This window comes from Trichechus manatus, unplaced genomic scaffold (genome assembly GCF_000243295.1).
Source record: "Trichechus manatus latirostris isolate Lorelei unplaced genomic scaffold, TriManLat1.0 scaffold00048, whole genome shotgun sequence".
Taxonomy (NCBI): domain Eukaryota; kingdom Metazoa; phylum Chordata; class Mammalia; order Sirenia; family Trichechidae; genus Trichechus; species Trichechus manatus.
The window spans coordinates 11,626,263-11,648,436 of NW_004443984.1; the positions used below are offsets into that span (position 1 = coordinate 11,626,263).

The 22,174-nt window shown below is 47.8% G+C and overlaps 1 protein-coding gene across 1 annotated transcript in view; it reads right to left on the reverse strand.

Annotated features, from left to right (window-relative positions):
• Positions 1-22,174, reverse strand: part of IGSF21 (immunoglobin superfamily member 21) — a 194,175-nt gene that overhangs the window by 4,129 nt on the left and 167,872 nt on the right. The window contains exons 5-6 of the mRNA XM_004377197.3: positions 13,216-13,331; positions 10,721-11,195 (exon numbers count right to left, since the gene is read on the reverse strand). Coding sequence (XP_004377254.2) covers positions 10,721-11,195; positions 13,216-13,331 — 591 coding nt within the window. The remainder of the gene's footprint in view (positions 1-10,720; positions 11,196-13,215; positions 13,332-22,174) is intronic.

Genomic DNA, 22,174 nt, shown 5'->3' on the forward strand with positions numbered 1-22,174 from the left:
TCCATCCATCCATCCATCCTTCCATCCATCCATCCATCCATCCATCCATCCATCCTTCCATCCATCCATCCATCCATCCATCCATCCATCCATCCATCCACTCATCATAATTAATATTGAGCCAACCATGTGAGCAGGGCTGGGATACAGTGGTGACCAAGAACAAGTGTCTGCCAATGTGGAGATAATACTTCAGTAGGAGAGACACTCAATAAACAAACAAATAAATCAGCAAGAAAATTCCAGAGTGATAAATGTTATGCAGAGAATTAGACCAAGGGTGAGTGGTAGAGAGTTAGTGGGGATACCTTTAGATGTAGTGGTCAGACTATCTCCTCCAAGGAAGAGACATTTAAGCTGAGATGTGGAACATGAGGAAGATTCCAGGCTGAGGGAACAGACTGGGCACGGGGCGAAGGCAGGAATTCACTAGGAGTGGTGGGAGAATGGTGGTGAGGCCAGCGTGACAGGAAGCACTGGCTGAGGAGGCATGTGGTGGGTGAGGAGATCAGGGAGGTAATGGGGTCCAGACCCTACAGGGCTTCCCGGGCACGAGTAGCGTGTTAGAGTCTTGTTCTGAGAGCCATGCTCTGTGCCACTCCCTGTGAACCTCTTCCAGGGGTGGCAGCAGGAGACAAGCTTTGTGCCCAGGCTGGGGCTGGCTTCCCCTGCACCCTGAGCCTCTCCTTGCCACTCAGCTCTCTGTGAAGAAAGCAGCGCAGCCGGCAGATGTGGGTGGTCTTCCAGGCTTTGCCAATTTTATTCTCTGAGAACGAGACCAAAGGACTATTAATTAAGCCACAAGCCAGACAGCTGAAGTGCCACATGGGGCTGAGAGAAGCACCAGCAGAAAGATCCGGGCCTGCATCGAGGGGCAGGGACAGCAGGGAACAAGAGGGCAGCTTCTGCTGCTGCATCTGCTGGGTGGTGTGGCAGCAGCCCTGGACTGGGAGGCCCCAAGTGAGTTCTAGTCTGTGCCATGTGCCCTTGGGCCAGTCACTCCCCCTAGCTTCCCCCAATGCAAAATGCGAGCAATTATAGTAACCCTTGCCTACCCACCACACTGAGTTGTTAGGAATACTAGGAGATGGGGGGTTTGGTGGCTAACATTTGCTGAGAACTTATTAAGTGCCAGGCATTACATTAAGCACTTTATGCATGATCTCATTTAACCTTTCAATCCTTTGAGATTGTCCCCAGATGGAAACCAAGGCTCATAGAGGTCAAGTAATTTCCCTACTTCTTTATTAACTCTCAGGTGCTATGTAGGTCAATTTGCAGCTGAGAAGCATTGTCATAGCGCAGGCTGAACCTGGATTATTTTGCCTGCTCTTTATGTCCTTGGAGCCTCCTTGGGTGGCACAAACAGTTCGTGCTTGACTACTAACCAAAAGGTTAGCAGTTCAAACATACCCGGTGGTACCACAGAAGAAAGGCCTAGAGATCTGCTTCCAGATTACAGACGAGAAAGCCCTATGGAGCTCGGTTCTACTCTGTAACACGTGGGGTCTCCATGAGTTGGAATCGACTCAGTGGCAACGGGTTTGGTTTGGTTTGGGTTTTTATGTCCTTGAAGCCCTACTGGGATGGCACTGTCTCACTATGGCCAGCAGGGAGCATGGACCCCGGGGGACAAGGTCAGACGCCTTTCTCTACGAGGTCAGATTCCTAACTTTCCAGTTTTCTAAAGGCCTCACCTAATTCCTTCAGACCTGGGCCTGGGCCTATTGGCCCTGAGGGGAGAGGGAGCTGACATTTGTCAGATACCTAGGTGCGAACAGTTAGTACTTGGCTGGTAACTGAAGGTTGGAGGATCAAGTCCACCAAGAGGTACCTTGGAAGAAAGGCCTGGTGATCTATTTCCAAAAAATTAGCCACTGAAGACCCTGCAGAACACAGTTCTACTCTGACACACATGGGGTCGCCGTGAGTTGAAGTCGACTCAAAGGCAACTGGTACTGGTAGCACGCGTTAGACCCCGGGTGAGGAATGCCACACCCAGGCAGGTGCTTATGAGGCGGGTTGTCGTGAAATCTGTTCTGCATGCCGTAAAGCTGGCGCTCTGAGAGGGAAGTGGCTTTCCCAGGCTCACACAGCCAGCAAGTGGCAGAAGCAGTACTCGATGGCATGTAGTGGTTAAGCACTCGACTACTAGCTGAAAGGTGGGCAGTTCGAACCCACCCAGAGGCGCCTTGGAAGACAGGCCTGGCAATCTGTTTCCAAAAGGTCATAGCCTTGAAAACCCTGTTCTACTCTGCACACTTGGGGTCACCATAAGTCGGAATCGACTTGACAGTAACTAACATTGACAACAAGGTCTTCAGAGGGAACCTCAGGGCCCAGGAGCAGAAGACAGGGACAGCTGGATGCCTTCTTCCACCCGGGCAGCCCAGACAAACTCCCCTGCCTCCCTGAGCTGCTGGCTCCTGGTGGCTCCTGAGCTGACCTGGAGGGGCCCAGAGGGTGGGTAGGGGAGGGGTCTCCTCTGCCCTCACTTCTCTGAGCTCTGTCCTGGCAGCTGCCTCCAGACAAGCGCCTTTGCTTGGCTCCTTCCCTCTCTGCTGCATCATGATGCCGCTTTCCAAAGCCAGGCCAGCTGCTATCAGCCTCCACACCTCCACCACCACCAGGAAGCCCACCAGCAACTCCTAATAGCCAAATCCTGGCCTCCCTCGCCTGCTCCTTGAACGTACTGCTGAGGGTAGCTGGGAGGAATGTTGTCAGCCCCGAGCTCTCACTCTTCTCAACCTCTCAACCCCTGGACTTGTAGAAAGAACAGAGTCCGGAGACCAAGGATGGAGGCCTAGCCCTCTACTCTCTGGCTGCGTGACTTGGACAAGTTACTTCGACTTGTTGGGTCTCAGTTTCCTCATCTGTCAAATGAGGAGAACAGGTTACCACCCCACCTGAGTAGATGCTATGGAAATGACAGTGAGGGTAGAGCTATGAGACCAATATAAACTCTAAAGTGGGGTGCACCTGCTCTAAGGGATGCAAAAGATCCTGATTATATAAACTGCCCTCCTTACCTCTCCTGAGCATCCTGCTGCAAGGATAGCCTTGTGAAATCTAGAAGAAAAAGCTCTTATATGCTTCCCCAAGAATTATGGGTGTTCACTAAGACAAGCACTCACCCCTCCGCCAACTCATCCACTGACCCACCCACCCAAGCATTCATTATTCCGTTCATCCATCATCACTCACCCAGCCAGCCAGCCAGCCAGCCAGCCAGCCAGCCAGCCAGCCATTCAACTATCCATTCACACACCCACCCAGAAACCTGCTAATCCACTCACCTACCAATTCACTCATCTGCTCCATCCATCTAGTTCTTTATTATACACCTTATCTAATCATAATGTCAGTCACTATGTAGGGCAATGTTGGAAATACAATGATGAATAATAAAGTAGTGTATATTTATGCTATCCGTCACTATGCTGAGTACTTTGTATGTACTGTTTTATTTAAACTTCACAACAACCCAGAAGAGTATTAATTAATTAGTGAACACATTTTATTAAATAGTACACCTGGGATTGTTCTGAGTCCTGTACTAAGTGAACAAGGCAAATCAAAGTCCTGCTCACCTGCAGCTTAAATTCTAGTGTGGGAATCCAGACAATAACGAAATACGCAATATACTTGCAGTTGGAGATAAGTGCTCTGCTGGAAAACAAGCCAGATAGGGATTGAGGGGGCCAGGAGGAAGGGATTGTTTTAGAGGGTGGTCACGGAAGGCCCCTCTGAGGAGAAGACATTTGAGCACAGGCCTGAATGAAGAAGGAATCATTGGAATTTCTTCCTAGGAATCATGTCCTAGGAAGAAAGGACAGCCAGTGTGAGGTCCCAGAGGTGGGTCAGAGCTTGGCATGTTTAAGGCAGAATAAGGAGGGCACTGTGGCTGGAGAAGATTGAGTAGTGGGGTGAGTTGTAGAAGATGAGGGGTAAGGTATTGGGGTTTGGTTTGAAATTTGGTTTTAAATGGCAGTCTATTGAACTTTTTTTTAATATACTCTTCATATATTTTTAAGTTGTGAAAAAATTTACCTACAGGGAAATGCATGGTTCTTAAGTGCAATTCAATGAGTTTTAATAATTGTAAACACCTGTGTAATCACCATCTCAATCAAAATTGAGAACATTTCCATCACTCCAGAAAGTTCCCTCATGCTTGCTTCCAGTCAATTTCCACTCCCTACAGGTAAACACTGTTCTGGTTTCTATCACCAGAGGTTTGTTTTGCTTTTTCTAGAATTTCATATAAAGAGAATCATGCAGTATGTACTCCTTCGTTCGCTCAACATAATATTTATTAGATCCATCCATGTTGTTGCATGTTATCAGTTCATTCACTAATATTGATGAGAAGTATTTCACTATATGAATATTCCACAAATTTGTTTATCCATTTTCCTAATGATGGACACATGGGATATTTGAGAGTTTTTGGTTATTACGAATGATTGCTGCTATGGACATCCATTTCGTGGACATATATTTTCATTTCTCTTGGGTAAATACTTAGGAGTGGATTTGCCAGATCATAGATAGGGGTATTTTTAACTTTATAAGAAACTGCCAGTTTTCCAAAGTGGTAGTACTCTTCTTAAAGGAGTCCTGGAGGTGCAATGGTTAAGTGCTCAGCTGCTTACCAAAAGGATGGCAGTTCAAACCCACCCAGCAGCTCCGTGGGAGAAAGACCTGGCGATCCTGCTTCCATAAAGATTACAGCCAAGGAAACCCTATGGGGGCAGTTCTACTCTGTCACGTGGAGTTGCTATGAGTTGGAATTGACTCGACAGCACCCAACTACAACAACAACAGTACACTTTCATACTCCCACCATCAATGTATGAGAGTTCAGATCGTTCTACATCCTTGCCAACGTCTGGTATTGTCGGTCGTATTAATTTAACTATTCTAGTGATTGTGAAATGATATCTCACTGAGGTTTTAATTTTCATTTCTCTGATTACTAATGATGTTGATCACCTTTTCATGATCACCTTTAATGGTCATTTGTGTATCTTTTTTTTTTAAATTGGGTTTTCTCTTCATTATTGATTTATAGTAGTTCTTTACATATTCTGGATACATGTCTTGTGTCAGATAAATGTTTGAGAATATTTCTTTCAGTCTGTGGTTTGTCTTCTCATTTTCATAAAGGTGTGTTCCTATGAGCAGAAGATTTGAATTTGGATGAAGTCCAATTTACCAGTTTTTTATTTTTCATTTAGCGTTTTTTGTGACCTCTGTAAGAAAACTTTCTCTACTTCAATGTCACAAACATATTTACTGAAGTTTTGTTTTAGAAGCTTTATGATGTTAGGTTTTATATATAGGCCTGTGATTCATCTCAAATTAATTTTTGAGTGTGGTGCAAGGTTTATTTTTTCCTTATGTTTATCTAGTTGTTCCAGTACCATTTGTTGAAACTATTTCACTTTCCACAATGAGAATAGCCTTGGGGCCTTTGTCAAAATCAATTGACTCTATATGTGTGGGTCTATTTCTAGACTCTGTTCTGTTTTATCAATCTATTTGTCTACTACTGGACGGTTATGGGTGTGGAGGCTATGTATCAGGATGTGATTGATATTTCTAAAAGATCAGTCAGGGTGGAGAATAGAATAGGGCAAAAGTAGATGCAGAAAGATCAGTTTGGATGCTATTATATGAGCTGACGGTGCTTGGATTGGGTGGTTGGAGAGGAAACTGCAAGGAGAGGAAGATTTGGAATACATTCTGAGGTTGAGCCACCAGGGCTTCATGATGACTTAGATGTGGGATATGAGAAACCCCATTGCCGTTGAGTGGATTCCACACATAGCGACCTGAAAAGAGTGGAAAAAGTGGATGACTCCAAGGTTTTTGGCTTCATCAATGGGAAGAATGCAGTTGCCATCTACTAAGATGGGGAAACCAGGGGAGGGGCAGGTTTAGGGGTGGACGTGAGGTGGTGAGTTTGGCTTTGGACATGTTACTTCTTAGAGGCCTAGGAGACATCCAAGGGTAAATGTCATAAAACCAAACCAGTTGCTGTTGAGTCAATTCCAACTCAAGGCAACCCCATGTGTGTCAGAGTAGAACTGTGCTCCATAGGGTTTCTAATGGCTGATTTTTGGGGGAAGTAAATTGCCAGACCTTTCTTCCAAGGCACCTCTGGGTTGACTTGATCTTCAGCCTTTAAGTTAGCAGCTGAGAATGTTAACCATGTGTACCACCTAGGGACTCTGTATATATCATAAGGAAATAGATAAATGAGTCTGGGGCTCAGGGGAGCAATCCTGGCTAAAGATATAAATGTAGGAGCCATTATCACACAGATGGTTTTTAAAGCCATGGGACTGGCTGAGATGACTGAGGAGTGAGTGTGGAGAGAGGAGAGGAAAGGCCCAAGGACTGAGTCCTGCTTGAGGTGAGAGAGGAGAAAGAGACAGCAAAGGAAATGGAAAAGGAGATAGAGGGAAAGCCAAGAGATGGTGGTGTCCTGGAAGTCAAAGGGAAAAAGGTGTTTCAAGAAGAACGGAATGAGCAACTGTGTCAAATACTGCTAACAGGTCAGATAAGATGAGGGCCAAGAACTTGACCACTGGATCTGGCAACATGGAGGCCACTGGTGACTTGGATAAGAACAGGTGAAGTGGTGGGGAAGGAAAGCCAGATTGCCATAGGTTCAAGCAATAATGGGAGCTCTTCTAATGACTTTGGGGCACAGAAAAATGGAACCATCTCCAGATGGGGCTATGGAGTCAAGGGCAGATTTAATGAGATGAGAGATAGCATGGCATGTTTGTATGATGACGTGAATGTGATCCGGCAGAGAGGTGGAAACTGACAATGCAAGGAAAGAGGAGAAGTTTAGGAGCAGAGCCACTGAGTTGGTGAGATGCAATTAACAGGTGGGGAGAGTTGGTTTTGGATGACAGCAGGGCCAGTCCATTCTTTGTAAAGGAGGGAAGGCAGGTATGGGTAGATCTGGGAGTAGGAAAACAATGTTATGTTCTGATTTCTTCTATTACCATCTTCATTTTACAGATGGAAACACTCAAGCTCATACTGGTGCAGTGGTTTGTCCAAGGCTGCCCAGCTAACAAGCAGGAGACTAGAGCTCACATGAGGAGCAGCCTGAGTTCCAGGACCACCAGGCATCTGTGGTCCGGTCACAAGAAAAAGTGCAAACTCAGTTAAGATGGGAGTTCAGCAGAGGGACTTTCAGCTGGAAGGATTGAGGGGGGGTCAGAGAAGGCTTTTGAGCTGGAGAGGGTGGCATTTGAGCTGGGAAGGGCATCCCAGTCAGAGGGAACAGCCGGAGCAAAGGCCTATTGCAGGGAGACATGCCCGACCCTTATTGGCCTGGCCTTCAAAGTCCTGGTCAGATGACTGGACTCTGTCCCCCAAGGTCATCTCATCCATCCCACTGTCCTCACCCATGACCACAGTGCAGGGTAATAACATGTGGCCAGGATCGGGTGCCCTGACCACGTGAGGTGCATGCACTTAGGACCCCTCCGGCTCACAGCACTCTCTATGGTTTATACACAAGGCTTCAATGCATCCTCACTACAGTCCTACGAGGTGGGCTATAGAGTACAGTGGTTAACAATTCTAGAGTTAGAACTCCAGAGTCAGACAGACGAGGCTGGGTGGCCTTGGGAAAGTTACTCTAATTGTCAGCCTCCTCACCTATAAAATAGGAATAATGATAGTGTCTCTCAAGCACCTCATAGGTCTTTGCACATTTTTAAGATCTGGTGAGAAAAGCACCTTTCACAGAGCCTGGTTTTTAGCTTGTGTTCGACATCTGTGCTGTTACTATTATTCTCCCCATTCAACAGGTCAGAAAACTGAGGCTCAGAGACATAAAATGCCTGAGATCTCACCAATTGACAACAGAAGAGGTAGGATGAGAAGCCAGCCCAGGGGTCTCCCTACTCACCCAGCCAATTTGGTCCCTTCACACTGGTGCCCCTGCAGTGTCCCCATGTTCCCTGTGTGTACACACTCATCTGCCCATGGCCCCTGCCTGTGAGTGGATCTTTCTTTCCCTTGCTCTGATGCAGGTGGATTGAGTGCTGGGCGTGGGGGCGTGTTCCAGTTAACTAAGTCATCTGGGATCAGGGACAGGGCAGGCAAGTGCTTTAATCTGGATTGGGGTGGGGGGTAGGATGGAGGGAACAGGCCATTGGCAGCCTCCTCTTGTTAGGAGATGCGAGCTGCAGCTCACCTCTTGCCAGGTGTTTTGAAGTCCTTGTCTGATCTCTCACCTTCAGTGCGGGAGGGGCAGGGGAGCCGTCTCATGGGAAGCCAATGTATTAACAAGAGAGGCAGAAGGTAACTTTCATGGGTGAAACAGCCAAATGAGGGGTTGGGCCTGGTCTGCCACCAACTCCAGGAGCAGATTGTATCATGAGGATGGGAAGCTTCCAAGGCAAGAAGGAACAATGAGATGGATGGAGTATGGTGCCAAGACAGGGTGAGGAGTTGGTGAGGTGGGAAGGCTGAGAGAGGGTGTCTGGGCAGGATCTGGGTTGAGAAGGTCCTGGCGTCTGGCATAGGTCCTGGCCTTAGGGAGTGAGTGCTTGGGGCAATTTACTTAATCTCTCTGGGCCTCAGTTTCCTCATCTGTGATTCGGGATAATAATAGTGTCTACCTCACTGGGTTATTGTGAGGATACAGTGAGGTCACATGAGAAAAGCGCTTGCAATGATTCATGGTATATAGTAGAAAAAACACCAAACCTGTTGCCGTTGAGTCGATTCCGACTCATAGAGACCCTATAGTACAGAGTAGAACTGCCCCATAGGGTTTCCAAGGCTGTAATCTTTATGGGAGAGACAGCCACATCCTTCTCCCACAAAGTGGCTGGTGGGTCAGAACAACCAACCTTTCGGTTAGCAGCTGAGCATTTGACCACTGCACCACCAGGGCTCCTTATGGTATACAGTAGGTATTCAATAAATGTTAGCCCTTACTATTATTATTTTCTGTGTGAGTAGGTGGCCTGTGGGAATCTAAGGGTGGCCATTTTAGTGGGTCTTCAGGAAACCAGCCCCATAGCAAGTTAAGGGTGTCTGGTCCCCAGGGCTGGCGAGTTCAGTGGTTGGCATGGTGGGTAGTGGAGAAGGAAATGATAGTGCTGGCTTGAAATCCTAGCTCTGCTACTTACAAGTTAGTGACTCAGGGCAAGGAATGCTGCTTCTCTAAGTTTCAGTTTTGTTCATCTCTAAAATGCGACCATATGGTAAACTGTACTCTATTTGTAAAAATTAAATGAGATGATCCTTATAAATGTTCCTGGCATACATAGAAACCATGACATACAGTAGGTGCTATATGTACAAGTGGAAACCCTGGTGGCATAGTGGTTAAGAGCTACATCTGCTAACCAAAAGGTTGGCAGTTCAAATCCACCAGGCACTCCTTGGAAACTCTATAGGGCAGTTCTACTCTGTACAGTAGGGTCGCTACTGGTGGCACAGTGGTTAAGAGCTATAGCTGCTAACCAAAAGGTTGGCAGTTCAAATCCACCAGGTGCTCCTTGGAAACTATGGGGCAGTTCTGCTCTGTCCTGTAGGGTCACTACGAGTTGGAATCGACTTGACGGCAATGGGTTTGGTTTTTTTTTTTTTTTTTGTATATATACAAAACATCCTTTCTCTTGGTACTTGGTGTTGAGGAAGTGCTGGGCTCTCTGGAGGCTTACCTAAAAACAGAGAGGCCCTTTGGACCCCCTGGTGCAGGCTTCAGCCAGAACCCTTTTCAGTCATTGCTCCCTGTCGTTGGTCCTGAGTTAGAGGCTGTGGATGGCTCTATGCAGCCTCTCACCACTGCAGGAAACTCAGTGGACAAGCCCAGGCCTCCTGGGCTCAGGGAAGAGTTGCTGGGTGCTGTAGACAAAGGTTCAAAGAACCAGTACAGGGTCACCTTGTCCAGCCCCTTCCCTAGCCCAGCAAGGCAACACAAAAAACTGGCTCTAGCAGTCTCTTACATTTCTGGCAGAGAAGATTCCACATCTCTTCTCTCCCTGCCCCAACTCATCTTGGGGGAGAAGTATAAGGGGAGGGGGTCATGTTTTAAGAAACTTCTCTGGGGATGTCCAGAGTTGGTGCTCTATGGGAAGAGAAAGCAGGTCACAGGAGGGGATTTGGTTCTCAGGCTGAGCTGGCCTTAGGCATCTGGTTTCCTGTCTGTGTCCACTTGCCACATACCCACAGATGATACAGATGACACTCATTGCACTTAAAAGTCTGTCAGAGTGATCTCATACCATGTCCTATGTGTTCCTGACCCATGGGACCCAGCAAAGCTGTCTGTAACTGTAAGTATTCTGGACCCTGATCCAGCAAGCCTCTGAGCTGTGTTCATAACTCTTCCAGCAACTGTCTCCTGACCTCATGAATTTGTTATTCTATCCAGAAAACCTCCTTGTTACCTTCTAAGTTCCTGACTGGGATCTAGAAAACCTCCCCTGACCTCCTGTATTCCTGATCCTATCCAGCAAACTCTCCTGACCTCCCTTTATCTTTTGTGTTCCTGACCCTATCCAGCAAACCTCCTTAAGAATTCTGACTGTGATCTCTGTGCCTGACCCTGACTTCAGTTTTCTCCATTTACTCCCCAACTCCAAGGACAGCAGCCCAAGGACCCTATTCCAAGGCTCCCCACCACCCAGCTCTGCAGGGGGCCTACAGACTAGCCCCGACCAAGCCTTACCCAGCATAACCTCTGCCTGCATGGGCATCGACAGCGCTGGGTGCTTAACCTCACAGCTGAAGTGGGCCTCGTTGTCGATCTGTGGGTTGAGGGTCCAGGTGAGCAGGGCCCGCACCTCCACAGTACCATCGCTGCTTGGGGTGTGGCTGTGGCGAAGGAAGTAGATAGGCTCGGAGCTGTGAACCCAGTGGGGGAACTCACGGCTCACGACAGTCTCTGGGATGTTCTCAGTGGTGGGCTGGAGGAAGATACTGGGATCTGGGGTCAGGCCTCGGGAGGAAAGCTCTGTGTAGGGACGCCTGCCCCGGTTCTCAGCATCCAGCAAGGACAGTGACTTCTGCATCTTGGTGTCATCCAGATCGCGATGGAGGAGGCTGCGGAAGGGCCTGCCATCTTGGAGGGGACCGAAGCTGGCAACTGGAGGCTCTGACAGTGGCACTGCATCAATTGGCTCCCCATCTCGTTTGAAATAAACCTGAAATTGCAAGGAAGGTGTGGGAAGAGGTTTTGTGGGGCTGACCTGGACCTCCCAATGGACCTTCAGATGAACTAGCACAGGATGCCAGTTCTTCTGAAGCCTCCTCCTCCTGTGGCCTTCCAGATGGACCCCCAGCTGTTTCTTTCCCTCCAGCATCCCCTAGGCACAATGAGTCTGTACGGTCCATGGGGATGCACGCAGGTCCTGGTGGCGGAGGCTGCACTCCCAGTTCCATCATTTACCAGCTGGCGGACCCCAGTGTCCTTGCTTATAAAGGGGATTGAGGAACACCTACTTTATGGGGCCCTTGGATGCTCCAATGAAACAATGTGTAGCTGGAGGTGGGGGCAAGGACACTGGATACAGTGTGGCAGCACCTGAGCTCCAAGGGGGTGGTCCATGTCCACCTGGGGAGGCATGTGGAGGGGAGAGAGAGTGCATGGGCACCAAGATGAAATGAGATGTCAGGAGAAGAAGCAGGAAGAAAGGATCTGTGTGCCTGTGTGTCAGAGACTGAAGGCAGAGAACACGTGCGTGTGTGGGAGGCAGCTAGGTGTGGAGACAAGGCCAAAGCAAACATCTTCTCCCTTTCTCTGCTAATGGGGAATTCAGGTTTTGAGCGGTAGCATTTAATTTAATTTGTTGTCTTTTTATTTTGGTACATGCGCCCAGAGGCCTGTGGGGATTGGGTGTATTTTTTAATAAATCAAATAAATCGATAGGAGACAGGGAGACAGGAGGGGAGGAAGCAGCTCTTGGGGATGCTGGAGAGGGGAGAAGGTAGATGCAGGGAGAAGAGAGACAGCGAGGAGGGCTGTGGGGGCGAGGGGAGGTGAGAGAGGTGGGTGGGGGGTAAATGAAATTTGGAATTTGGAAAGCGGAGACTCTGTCAGAGTTTATAGTTCCAACAAAGAATCTCTTATGTACATAATGGTCTGCTGTGGGTTTTTTCTTTCTTTTCAATTTTTTTTTTTGGAAAGTGCTTCAAAAGCAGGTTTGTAATTTATATCAAAGAATTCCTTTGAAGTTCTGATGTCTCAGGCAAATGTAAGATGTCTGGAATATTGGGAGATGTGAATCTTTTATATATATATGTATACTGAATATTTTATTGCCATGTCTTAAATGGCAGGGCAAGCAGAAGAGAGTGGAGGATCTTCCGACGGCCCCAAGGCTGTGAGGACCTTTCTCTATACCCTCCAGGAGAGGAGGTTGTCTTTAGGGGACAGACCAGTTTCCCTGATTTTAGGGAGGCAAGAGCTCCTTATGAACTCAGAGGGGGAAAACGTGGGGCCATGTCCTGCTCTCAGCAATTGGTGGTTTTGAAGGTACTTTTTTTATGTCTCCTCGGGACTGTGAGGTGTGGGTGGAAGGAGGCAGGCCTCACTGAGGGCTTGTCTCCGCTCACCTGCCTGCCGCCCTCTCCTTCCTTCCTTCCTCCCTCCCTGCCTCCCTTTCTTCCTTCTTTCCTCCCTCCCTCCCTTTCTTCTCTTTCCTCTCCCCCACTCTTTCTTTCTCTCTTTTTCTTTTCCTCCCCTCTCCTGTCTCTTTTCTCCCTCTCTCCCTGGCAAGGGCAGTGAATTTGGAGCTGGAGGACTGGACCTTGAGTCATAGCTTGGTCAAGAACTCCATGGTTGGCCCTGGGCAAGTCCCTCCCCCTCTCTGGGCCTGGGTTGTACTCATCCTGTTCAACAACTGGGGTAGGGGTATGCTTGATGCTGGGCTCCCCTAAGGATCCCTCCTGGTGTAAAGTTCTAGAACTCTGGGGTCCAGGAGACATGGGGATTCTCAGTGCTATGAGACTGAGAACAAGAGAGACACATGGAGGCCAGGGTGGGTCAGATGTGTGAATGGGGTCAGACCAAGGCAGGTGGTGGCAGAGCCAACTTAGGCAGGCCATGCCCTTGTCTCCATTCTGCAGAGAGTGGGCACAGTGGTGCCACCTGCAGCAGGACAGGTCATGAAGTAGGGTGGGTCTGGCAGGTGAGGAGGGGCTGGGCACTCCAGGGGTACTCACCGTGGGTGCTGGTTTCCCGCCGGACACGATGCAGACCAGTGTGAAGTTCTGGGCTTGGTAGCGACTGAAGGGGGCTGGGGTGTCAGCAGCCACCACTTCGATGGAGGTGGGAGGAGCTGCCCAAAAGGGAAGCACAGGAAGACAAAGGCTTAACAGGAAGCTTCGGGAAGAGTGCACTAAGACTGGCCAGGGTCCATACGAGGTGCTGAGGGGAAGGGGGTGTTGCACAATCTAGGGGTACACTGTCGACACCGATTGCAGTGAGAATAATGTTCCCTGCTGGGGATACAGCCTAGTGGGGGAGACACATGCATCAAGAGATCACACAGGTAAATGTGTTCTGTGCCTCAGACACCCGGAGTTCAGGAAGACGTTCCTGAGGAAGAGACATGTGCTGTGATCTGAGGAAGCAGTGGTGTGTGAAGACAAGTGGGACAGGTGGAGGGATCAGCAGGTGCAAAGGCTTGGTGGCAGGAAGGCCCAGGGCAAATGGGGGAGGGGGGGTCAAAGCAGGTCAGTGCAGGGAGTTGGGGGGACATGGGGTCCAGTGGGAAGGGGGAGGTATGCAGGGGGTTATGAATTGTAGGGGTGTGCTAGAACCGGTTCATCCCAGCTCATGAAAGCCTATTATGAAATTTTCAGGAATTCTGTGAGCTGGTTGTTAAAGTGTTGGTAGCTTGAGTTACACCACAGTAGGTGTCTACACCACAGAAATGGGCAAACAGTACAAATCGGGGCTTTCTCCCCAACCCCCAGGGAGCCAGTTTATCAGCTGTTATGGATTGTGTCCCCTTAAAATATGTGTTGGATTCCTGGCCCTTATACCTGTGGCTGTAATCCTGTTTGGAAATAGAGTTTTTCTTTTGTTATGTTAATGAGTTTGTGTCAGTTTGGGTGGATCCTAAACCTAATCAGAGAGGCTCACTGAAGGAATTGACATGGCTGAGACCCTTCCAAAACCGTTAGAAAAGAAATCTCTGTTCTTTAAAGCCACCCACTTGTGGTATTTCTGTTATGGCAGCACTGGGTGACTAAGACACCAGCACACCACTGGTTATGAGGTTTCCAACTTTGTCCTGAGAGCAGTGGGGAGCCATTGAAGGTTTTAAGTAAGAGTCATGACATGATCTGGCTTGTGTGTTGAAGAGAGTGAAAACAGTATGAATTTGGTCTACAGAGGATTGTAGCTTGGACTCGAGTGAGGGCAGTGGAAGGAAGGAAGCAGGTGACCGAGAGATACTTAGAGCCAGGAGGCTTCCGTCCCTCCTTTCTCTCCTGCAGTTGGCTTATTCTGGCTGGTCGTCCCTCCCAACAGCTCACCTCTCTGCTCCCCTCACCTACTGTCACTGGCTGGCTTGCCAAAGCCCGTGCTCCCAGGCACTGTGGTGTGTTGGGAAGAGTGGGCCCTGAGGCATCGGGCACACCTGGTCTGAATCCCAGGTAGCTCACTACCACCTTCACGTCCTTGGACAAACTACCAAAACTTTCTAGGCCTCAGTTCCCCAATATGTTAAATGGGAATAATACTGGGCTGTTACATTAGAAGGACAAAACAGGTTTAATGCATGGTGGCAATTCAATATTATTATGATTCCTACTATGATTTCCCCAACCCCCTCATACTCAGAGGACTCAAGCCAGAAGCTTAGAGCTTCACTTGGGAACGGCTGTCAGTTCTGGTTTACTTGGCTTTGGGCCACGTGCAGTGGGGAAGCAGTGAGAAGGAAGAGACGTGGGCCTTTCCTTCCTGCAGGGAGTTTTCACTCCAGTTAAGTTTAATTAAATTCAACTAATATTTCCTGACACCTAAGAGGTGTCAGGCACGCTGCCAAGTGCTTGCCGTGGGCACCCAGTGATGAATCTGGTACAGAGTTGAAAAGCTCACTGTCTGGCAGGGGCGACTCACACGTAGGCAACTCTATTTTAAGGCCTAGTGAAATAAAGAAGGCAGGCACTGTTCATTCATTCAGGCAGCCACCACATGCTGATGGCAAGCGTGGCAGAGCAAACAGGAACAATGGGAGAACAATAGATGGAGAACTATAACTAAGCGTACGATTGGAAGAAACAGATGGTAAGTGGGGTAGGAATTCCGAGAAGGGAAAACACAGCAAAACACCTCAATTACCCAAGAGTCGCAAATCCTGCAATCAAACTTTTCTAGTACTTGACTGAAAACTTGCGTCCCACGGCAAGGACCAACAATGGCTAACACTTAGCAGCCAGATGTTCTAAGCCCTTAACGTGTGTTAACTCATTTGATCTTCACTGTTAGCCAATGAGGTGTGTTTACTTGCCCCCATTTTGCAGAGGGGGATCCTTAAGACGTGAAGCAACTTGCCCAAGTTCACAGACGCAGTAGGAGGCAGAGCTAGGATTTGAACCCAGGCAGTCTGGCTCCAGGGCTCAGACTCTGACTTGAAGTTGTGCCCTTCAGAAAGAAAAGGGGAACTGACCTGTACCTTTTGACCTCAAATGGGGGGGGGGGGCAGCAGTGGTTCAGTGGTAGAATTCTTGCCTTCCGTGTGGGAGACCCAGGTTCCGTTCCGGGCCAGTGCACCTTATGAGCAGCCACCGCGGGTCCATCAGTGGAGGCTTGTGTGTGGCTACGATGCTGAACAGGTTTCAGTGGAGTTTCAAGACTAACACAAACTAGGAAGAAAGACCTGGATTGTGCTCCCAAAAATCAGCCAAAGAAAACCCTATGGATCACAACAGTCTGATCTGCAAGTGATCATGAGGATGACATAGGACAAGGCATTCTGTTCCAGCATTCTGTCCCATTGTGCATGGGGTCACCATGAGTCAGAGGCCAACTTGACAGCAGCTAACAACAGCAATGGCAGCACACTTTAGCCACCAGGAACATTCATTTACCTGGCACACCTCAACTTCCATGGATGCCTTGTAATCCAGGTCCCTCAAGAACCGTTCCCATGGGAGGTTCCAGTTTTCTTGGTTATCCCTGGAACCATGCCGGTTAGAGTTAGCATAAAACTCTGGCCCTATTAGTGTGGCATACGTGCCAGTCTAGGTATACTCTCCATGGATCCCAGAGTCTCAGACCTGTACAGAAGCGCCTTTAAAATCACTCATTCCTTCTTTCTTACCTTCATTATGGAACCAACAGGGATTCATCAGACACCTAAAACCTTCATAAAATTGCTTTGAGGAGTAAATGCTTATAAGGTGACTGGCAAACCGTTAGCCTGCAAGGCAGGTTGCTGTTGCTGTTAGCTGCCATCAAGTCAGCCCTCAACTCAAGGTGACCCTGTGCACAATGGAGCAAAACGCTGCCTGGTTCTGCACCATTCCCACGATCGGTTGCAGATAAGACCATTGTGATCCATGGGGTTTGCACTGGCTGATTTTTCGGAAGTACATTGCCAGGTCTTTCTTCCTACTCTGTCTTAGTCTGGAAGCTCCACTGAAATCTGCTCAGCATCATAGCAACAAACAAGCCTCCACTGACAGATGGGTGGTGGCTGTGCATAAGGTGCATTCACTGGGACTCAGACCTGAGTTTCCTGCATGGAAGGTGAGAATTCTACCACTGAACCACCAATGCCCTCTCACAATGCAGGTTAGCTATTTTAATTTAATATTATTTGTATTACTATGAATAAGGGAGGCAGTTTAGGGCAATGGTCAAGAGTGTGGGCTCTAGATTCAGACTACCCAGGTTCAAAGACAAGCTCTACCACTTGCCAGCTGTGTGACTTTGGACAAGTTACTTACCCTCTCTGAGCCTCAGTTTCCTTATCTGCAAAATGGGAATTACAGGATATTTGTGAGGATTCAATAAAGTCATACCTATAAAGTGCTTAGAAAGTACACCAACACATGTCAGCTACTTAGTATTATTTTCTAACATTCTTTATTTGAGACTTCTTGCTAAGGACTGGGAGAGGAAAACACGGTCTCTGCCTTTAGGGCATTTACAGTTTACTGAGGAGACCAGAAAATGCCCAAGACCTGTGTGGTCCAGTATAGCAGCCACTTGCCTTATATGGCTATTGAGCACTTGAAATGTGACTTGTTCAAGTTCATAGGTGCTGTAAGTGTAAAATACACATTGAATTTTGAAAACTTAATTAAAACAATGTAAAATATCTCATTAATATTTTTATTTGATTGCATGTTGAAATGATAATATTTTTGATATATTGGATTTAATAAATATATTATTAAAATTGATTTCACTTTTTTTTTTTTACTTTTTAAAATGTGGCTGCTAAAAAACTGACAATTACATATGTGCCTTGCATTATATTTCTATTGGACAGCAATGGTCTAGACCTTCCATTTTACAGGTTAGCAAATTGAGGTCAGAGAGAGGCAGAGAGTTGCATAAGGTTCCACTGTAAGTCGGCGGCAGAGCCTGGCCCATCACCCAGGCCTTCCCAGTCCCCCACATGAACACACACATCTGTGCATACACACATCCGCATTCTGGAGATTTGTACCCCAGTCATGCACACCACCCACACAGACCCTGATTGGGAGCTGTGTTCCCCTCCCTCGTTCTATTTCTGAGCAGGTGTTAGCAATATGTACAGTTAATCAAGCTCATAAGACAATAACGGATTTTAGTTGTATGGACAATGACACAGCAGAGCTGTTAATATCAGCATGGACAGCTCAGACTCCCACACTCTCCCCATCAGCATATTCCCTAGTCACGGTGTCCCAGGAAAATGTCACTCTGAATTTGCCTCCTGTCTCTCGGTGGAGGGCTCTAGTGTGGGCAGTCAGGGAGCTGTCTACACCTGGGAGAGTGACTGGATCCCTGGCTGCTTACGGATGTTTCACCCCACACCTCACAATCGTCTCCCCCTTTCCTCTTCTCCTTCCCTTTCCTTGACTAAGAACAATCCCACTGCCACTGCTTCTTAGGCTCATCAACTACAGTTTTCCTTTGCTCTTAGTTTTTACCAAATCCATCGCCAATACCAACCCCATCCCCACTTCCACCTCCACCTCTATCCCTACCCCCACTTCCACCTCCATTTCCATCTCTATCTCCATTCCCACCTCCATTCCCACCTCCATCCTCACCTCCATCCCACCTCCAGTCCTACCTCCATTCCTCCTCCAATCTTATCTCATCCACTCCATCCCCACCTTCATCCTTATCTCCATTCCTATTACAACTTGTATTCCCATCTCCATACCCGTCCCCATCCCATCCCAAAATCCACCTCCATCCCCATCCCGGTTACAATCATAATAACCAAAACAAAAAAAGAAAAGAAACAAGAAAAAAAACCTGATACCGGTGAATCGATTTTGACTCATGATGACCCCAGGTGTTATAGAACTGCTCCATAGGGTTTTCCTAGCTGTGATCTTTACAGAAGCAGATCACCAGGCCTTTCTTCCATGGTACCTCTGGTTGCATTTGAACCACCAATGTTTAGGTAAGTCGTCTAGTGCAAACCACTGCACCACCCAGGGACTTACAATCATAATTAAAAAAAAAAACATTAACCATTGCTGTCTAGTTGATTCCGACTCATAGCGACCCTATAGGACAGAGTAGAACTGCCTGGTTAAGTTTCCAAGGAGTCACTGGTGGATTCGAACTGCCGACGTTTTGGTTAGCAGCCGAGCTCTTAACCACTACCCCAACATCATAACAGTTCCCAGAAATCTCTGACTAATGCCAACAGTGAGCAGTCCCCTTATATGCCCTATGCCTGGAATGGATCCCATGGCCTCAGGAGCAGTCCCCAGTCAAAGGCAGCCAGCCAGCTGCAGACACAGATATAGTCTATGTAACTACCTGGACAAGAATAAGCTCAAGTACCAAGTTAGGCTCAGAGTGAGCAGCGCAAAGCACAGCCACCCAGCTGTGTTCAGAGGGGAGCCAGGTGGCATACAACGGCAAAGAATCATCAAGAAGAACCCTGGCTCACCAGTCTCTCCCAACTCTTCTGCTGCTGTGTCCAGCACTCCCACCGCTAGTACCTTATTCCTGGGGAGTGTGAGCGTGCATCTTCAGAGATGCTTGTGCTAGTGCAATGCTCTCCAGGGGAGGGGAGAATACATCCCTCATCACTAGCTGCTCACACCTGAGTTTGGGTTATAGTGTGTCAGAAATGACTGCACCACTCACCTGAAATGAGCCTTCTGAGGTGAAGAGACACCAAGCAGCATATTTCGTTAGAGGAAGGGATCAATAATAGTAGTAGCAGATTGACACAGTGGTTGCAATAATGGGCTCAAACATAGCAATGATGGTGAGGCTAGCACAAGATTGGGCAATGTTTTGTTCTGTTGTACATGGGGTCGCTATGAGTTGGAGCCAACTCAATGGCACCTAGCAACAACTTAAACATAGGCAAAGCTTCAGAATTTACAAACCACTTTTGGACACATTCTTCCATTTGTCTAACACCAGCCCCAGTTTGTAGGAGGGAGTCCTTGGGCGGTGCCAACAGCTAAGTGCCTGACTACTAACCAAAAGATTGGTGATTCGAACTCACCTTGGAAGAAAGGCCTATAGATCCGCTTCCAAAAGGTCACAGTCTTGAAAACCCTAGGGAGTGCAGTTCTATTGTGCACACATGGGGGCACCATGAGTCAGGGTCCACTAGATGGCAGCTAGTCCTTTAGTTCTGGGCTGTAGGAAGGGACCACCCCTGTTCTACAAGTCCACCACCATGGTGAAATAAAGACCACCACCATGAAATCCTCCTGAATCAACTGATCTCCAAGCCAGTGGACTTTCTGCTTTAATTTTAACTTTGCCTTAAGTAGGGAGAATTGCTGCTAGAAGTTTCTTTGGCTAATTTTGTCTAGTATGAGGAAAGGTAAAGTGGCTTCCTGTCTGACACAGCCACATGTCACCGCTAAACTCTATCACTCCTACTCGGCAGCCACTGAGAGAGGCAGGAGTTGAAGTTATTCTATACTCAACAGTTAATGTTGATGCAGTGAGGTAATGGTTGGGTGGCTGGTTTTATGAAATTAACTCTGAAATATTGCCTGTCTTTATCCTGAGAGCAGAACTTTGTTTCGGTCATCGTAACTCACTTTGGAGATAATGTGGCGGCTCTTCTGGGCTCTGTAAATCATCCCGTGGCCTTTGCAATTTGGGAATACAAACCTATTCTGATAGAAACCTTGACATTCATGGAAAAGGAAATCTGCCACTAGAATAACACTGTGACGAATGCCTTTAGGGTTATCTATGGGTTGGAGTTATCCCGGCCCTATGACTGTGTCTAACTCTACGTACCAGAGTTAAATCTTTGTCTCCACCATGAAACCTACTCTCACCTCCCCCACTAGGGTCCCAGCTCTAATAGACCTAGGTTCCAGCCTGGGTTCTGCTACCAACATCCCATGGGACCTTGGGCAAGTCAATTGGCCCCTCTAGTCATCAGTCTTCCTGCCTGTAAAATGGGTTCGATAAAACATACCCTGCTAACATTTCAGCTTCCAGGGTTTTTGAGAGGAGAAGCAAATGAGAAAATAAACATAATACTTCTACAAGAATGGCAAAGTGCTGAACAAACAGAAAGGGAGGAGTGGTGTGGACAGTCAAAGAGGTAATTTCTTCCCCTCCCAGGAGTGGCCACCGTCTCCAGGAAGGAACCATCTCTCCTATTCCTTGGGTACCACTCTATGAAGCCGCTTAGCATACTCCTGCCCCAAGAGTCATTTGTCATGGGGTGGTAATCAATTAGATTTTGGGGAGGGGTGGAAGAGGGGAAAGACAAGTTCAAATTTATATTATTTGCAAAGAAATCCATTCTTTCTTCTCAGCATGCCTGCTCTATTGACTGCCCTCCTTTTCAATCAGCTTCTAGTCATTACACCATATTTCAAAAAAAGAAAACCACCTTTGTTAATAAAAAAGTGTCCATGAATATAAATGTCCCTCCGTGTTCCTATTTTAATTTCTTCTATTTTCTTTTTTTTTTTTTTTGGTTCCACATTTCAGTCTCTTTCCCATCCTCTCCACTAGTCTCTCTACTCCTTCAAGATGCTGTTCTGAAGAGCACCTTCTCCAGGAAGCCTTCCCTGCTCCAGCCATGCTGAGCTGCTCGTGGTTCCTTCCTCACTGTGCTCACCACCTCCTCGTGCCCTGCACACGGGGTCCCTCTGCCTCATCTTTTAGGGCTAGTCTTAGGTGTGGCCTCCTCCAAGTAGCCTTCCTGGATCCTGCCAGACTAGGTTACGACCTGTCCTCTGTGTGCTGGGAGCATCCTGTGCTTGTCTCATTGGGGTTTGTCATACTGTCCTGGGTCTGCATCTGTCTGTCCACTAGACTGTGTGCTCCCCGAGGCTGGGAGCTTTGCATTTCATCAACCTAATCTCAGAGGCTCCCACACAGCAGGAATTCAATATATCTTTGTTTACTTCCATCCTTTATTTCTCCTAGCCTGCAATGCTAAGGACTCTGCCTCCTTCTTGACCAGTAAGTTCCTTCCCCAACTCCACCCCAGACCCATCACCATGCTCCAACCACACTGAAATGTTTTTTTTGGCCCATGAACACCCCAAACTCCTTCCAACCTCAGGGCCTTTGCACCTGCTTTTCCCCCTCTGCCTAGAGTCCTTCACTCAGCTTTTTGTACATCTGGGTCCTGTTCATCTTTCAGGCCTCAGCTCAAATGTCACCGCCTCATCTAAGCTAGGAATCCCTGAGTAGTGCAAACAGTTAACGAGCTCAGCTGCTAACCAAAAGGTTGGAGGTTCGAGTCCACTCAGAAGATCTTAGGAAGAAAGATCTGGTGATCTACTTCTGAAAAATCACTGTTAAAAACCCTGTGGAGCACATTTCTACTCTAACACATGTGGGGTCGCCATGAATCAGAATCGACTCAACAGCAACTGGTTTTTGGCTCTAAGCTATGCCCCCCTTTCATTCTGTCCCAGCCTTTTGCTTATTTTCTTCATAGAGCTCATGACAGCTTATAATTTATAGTTATCTCATAGACTGGTTTGC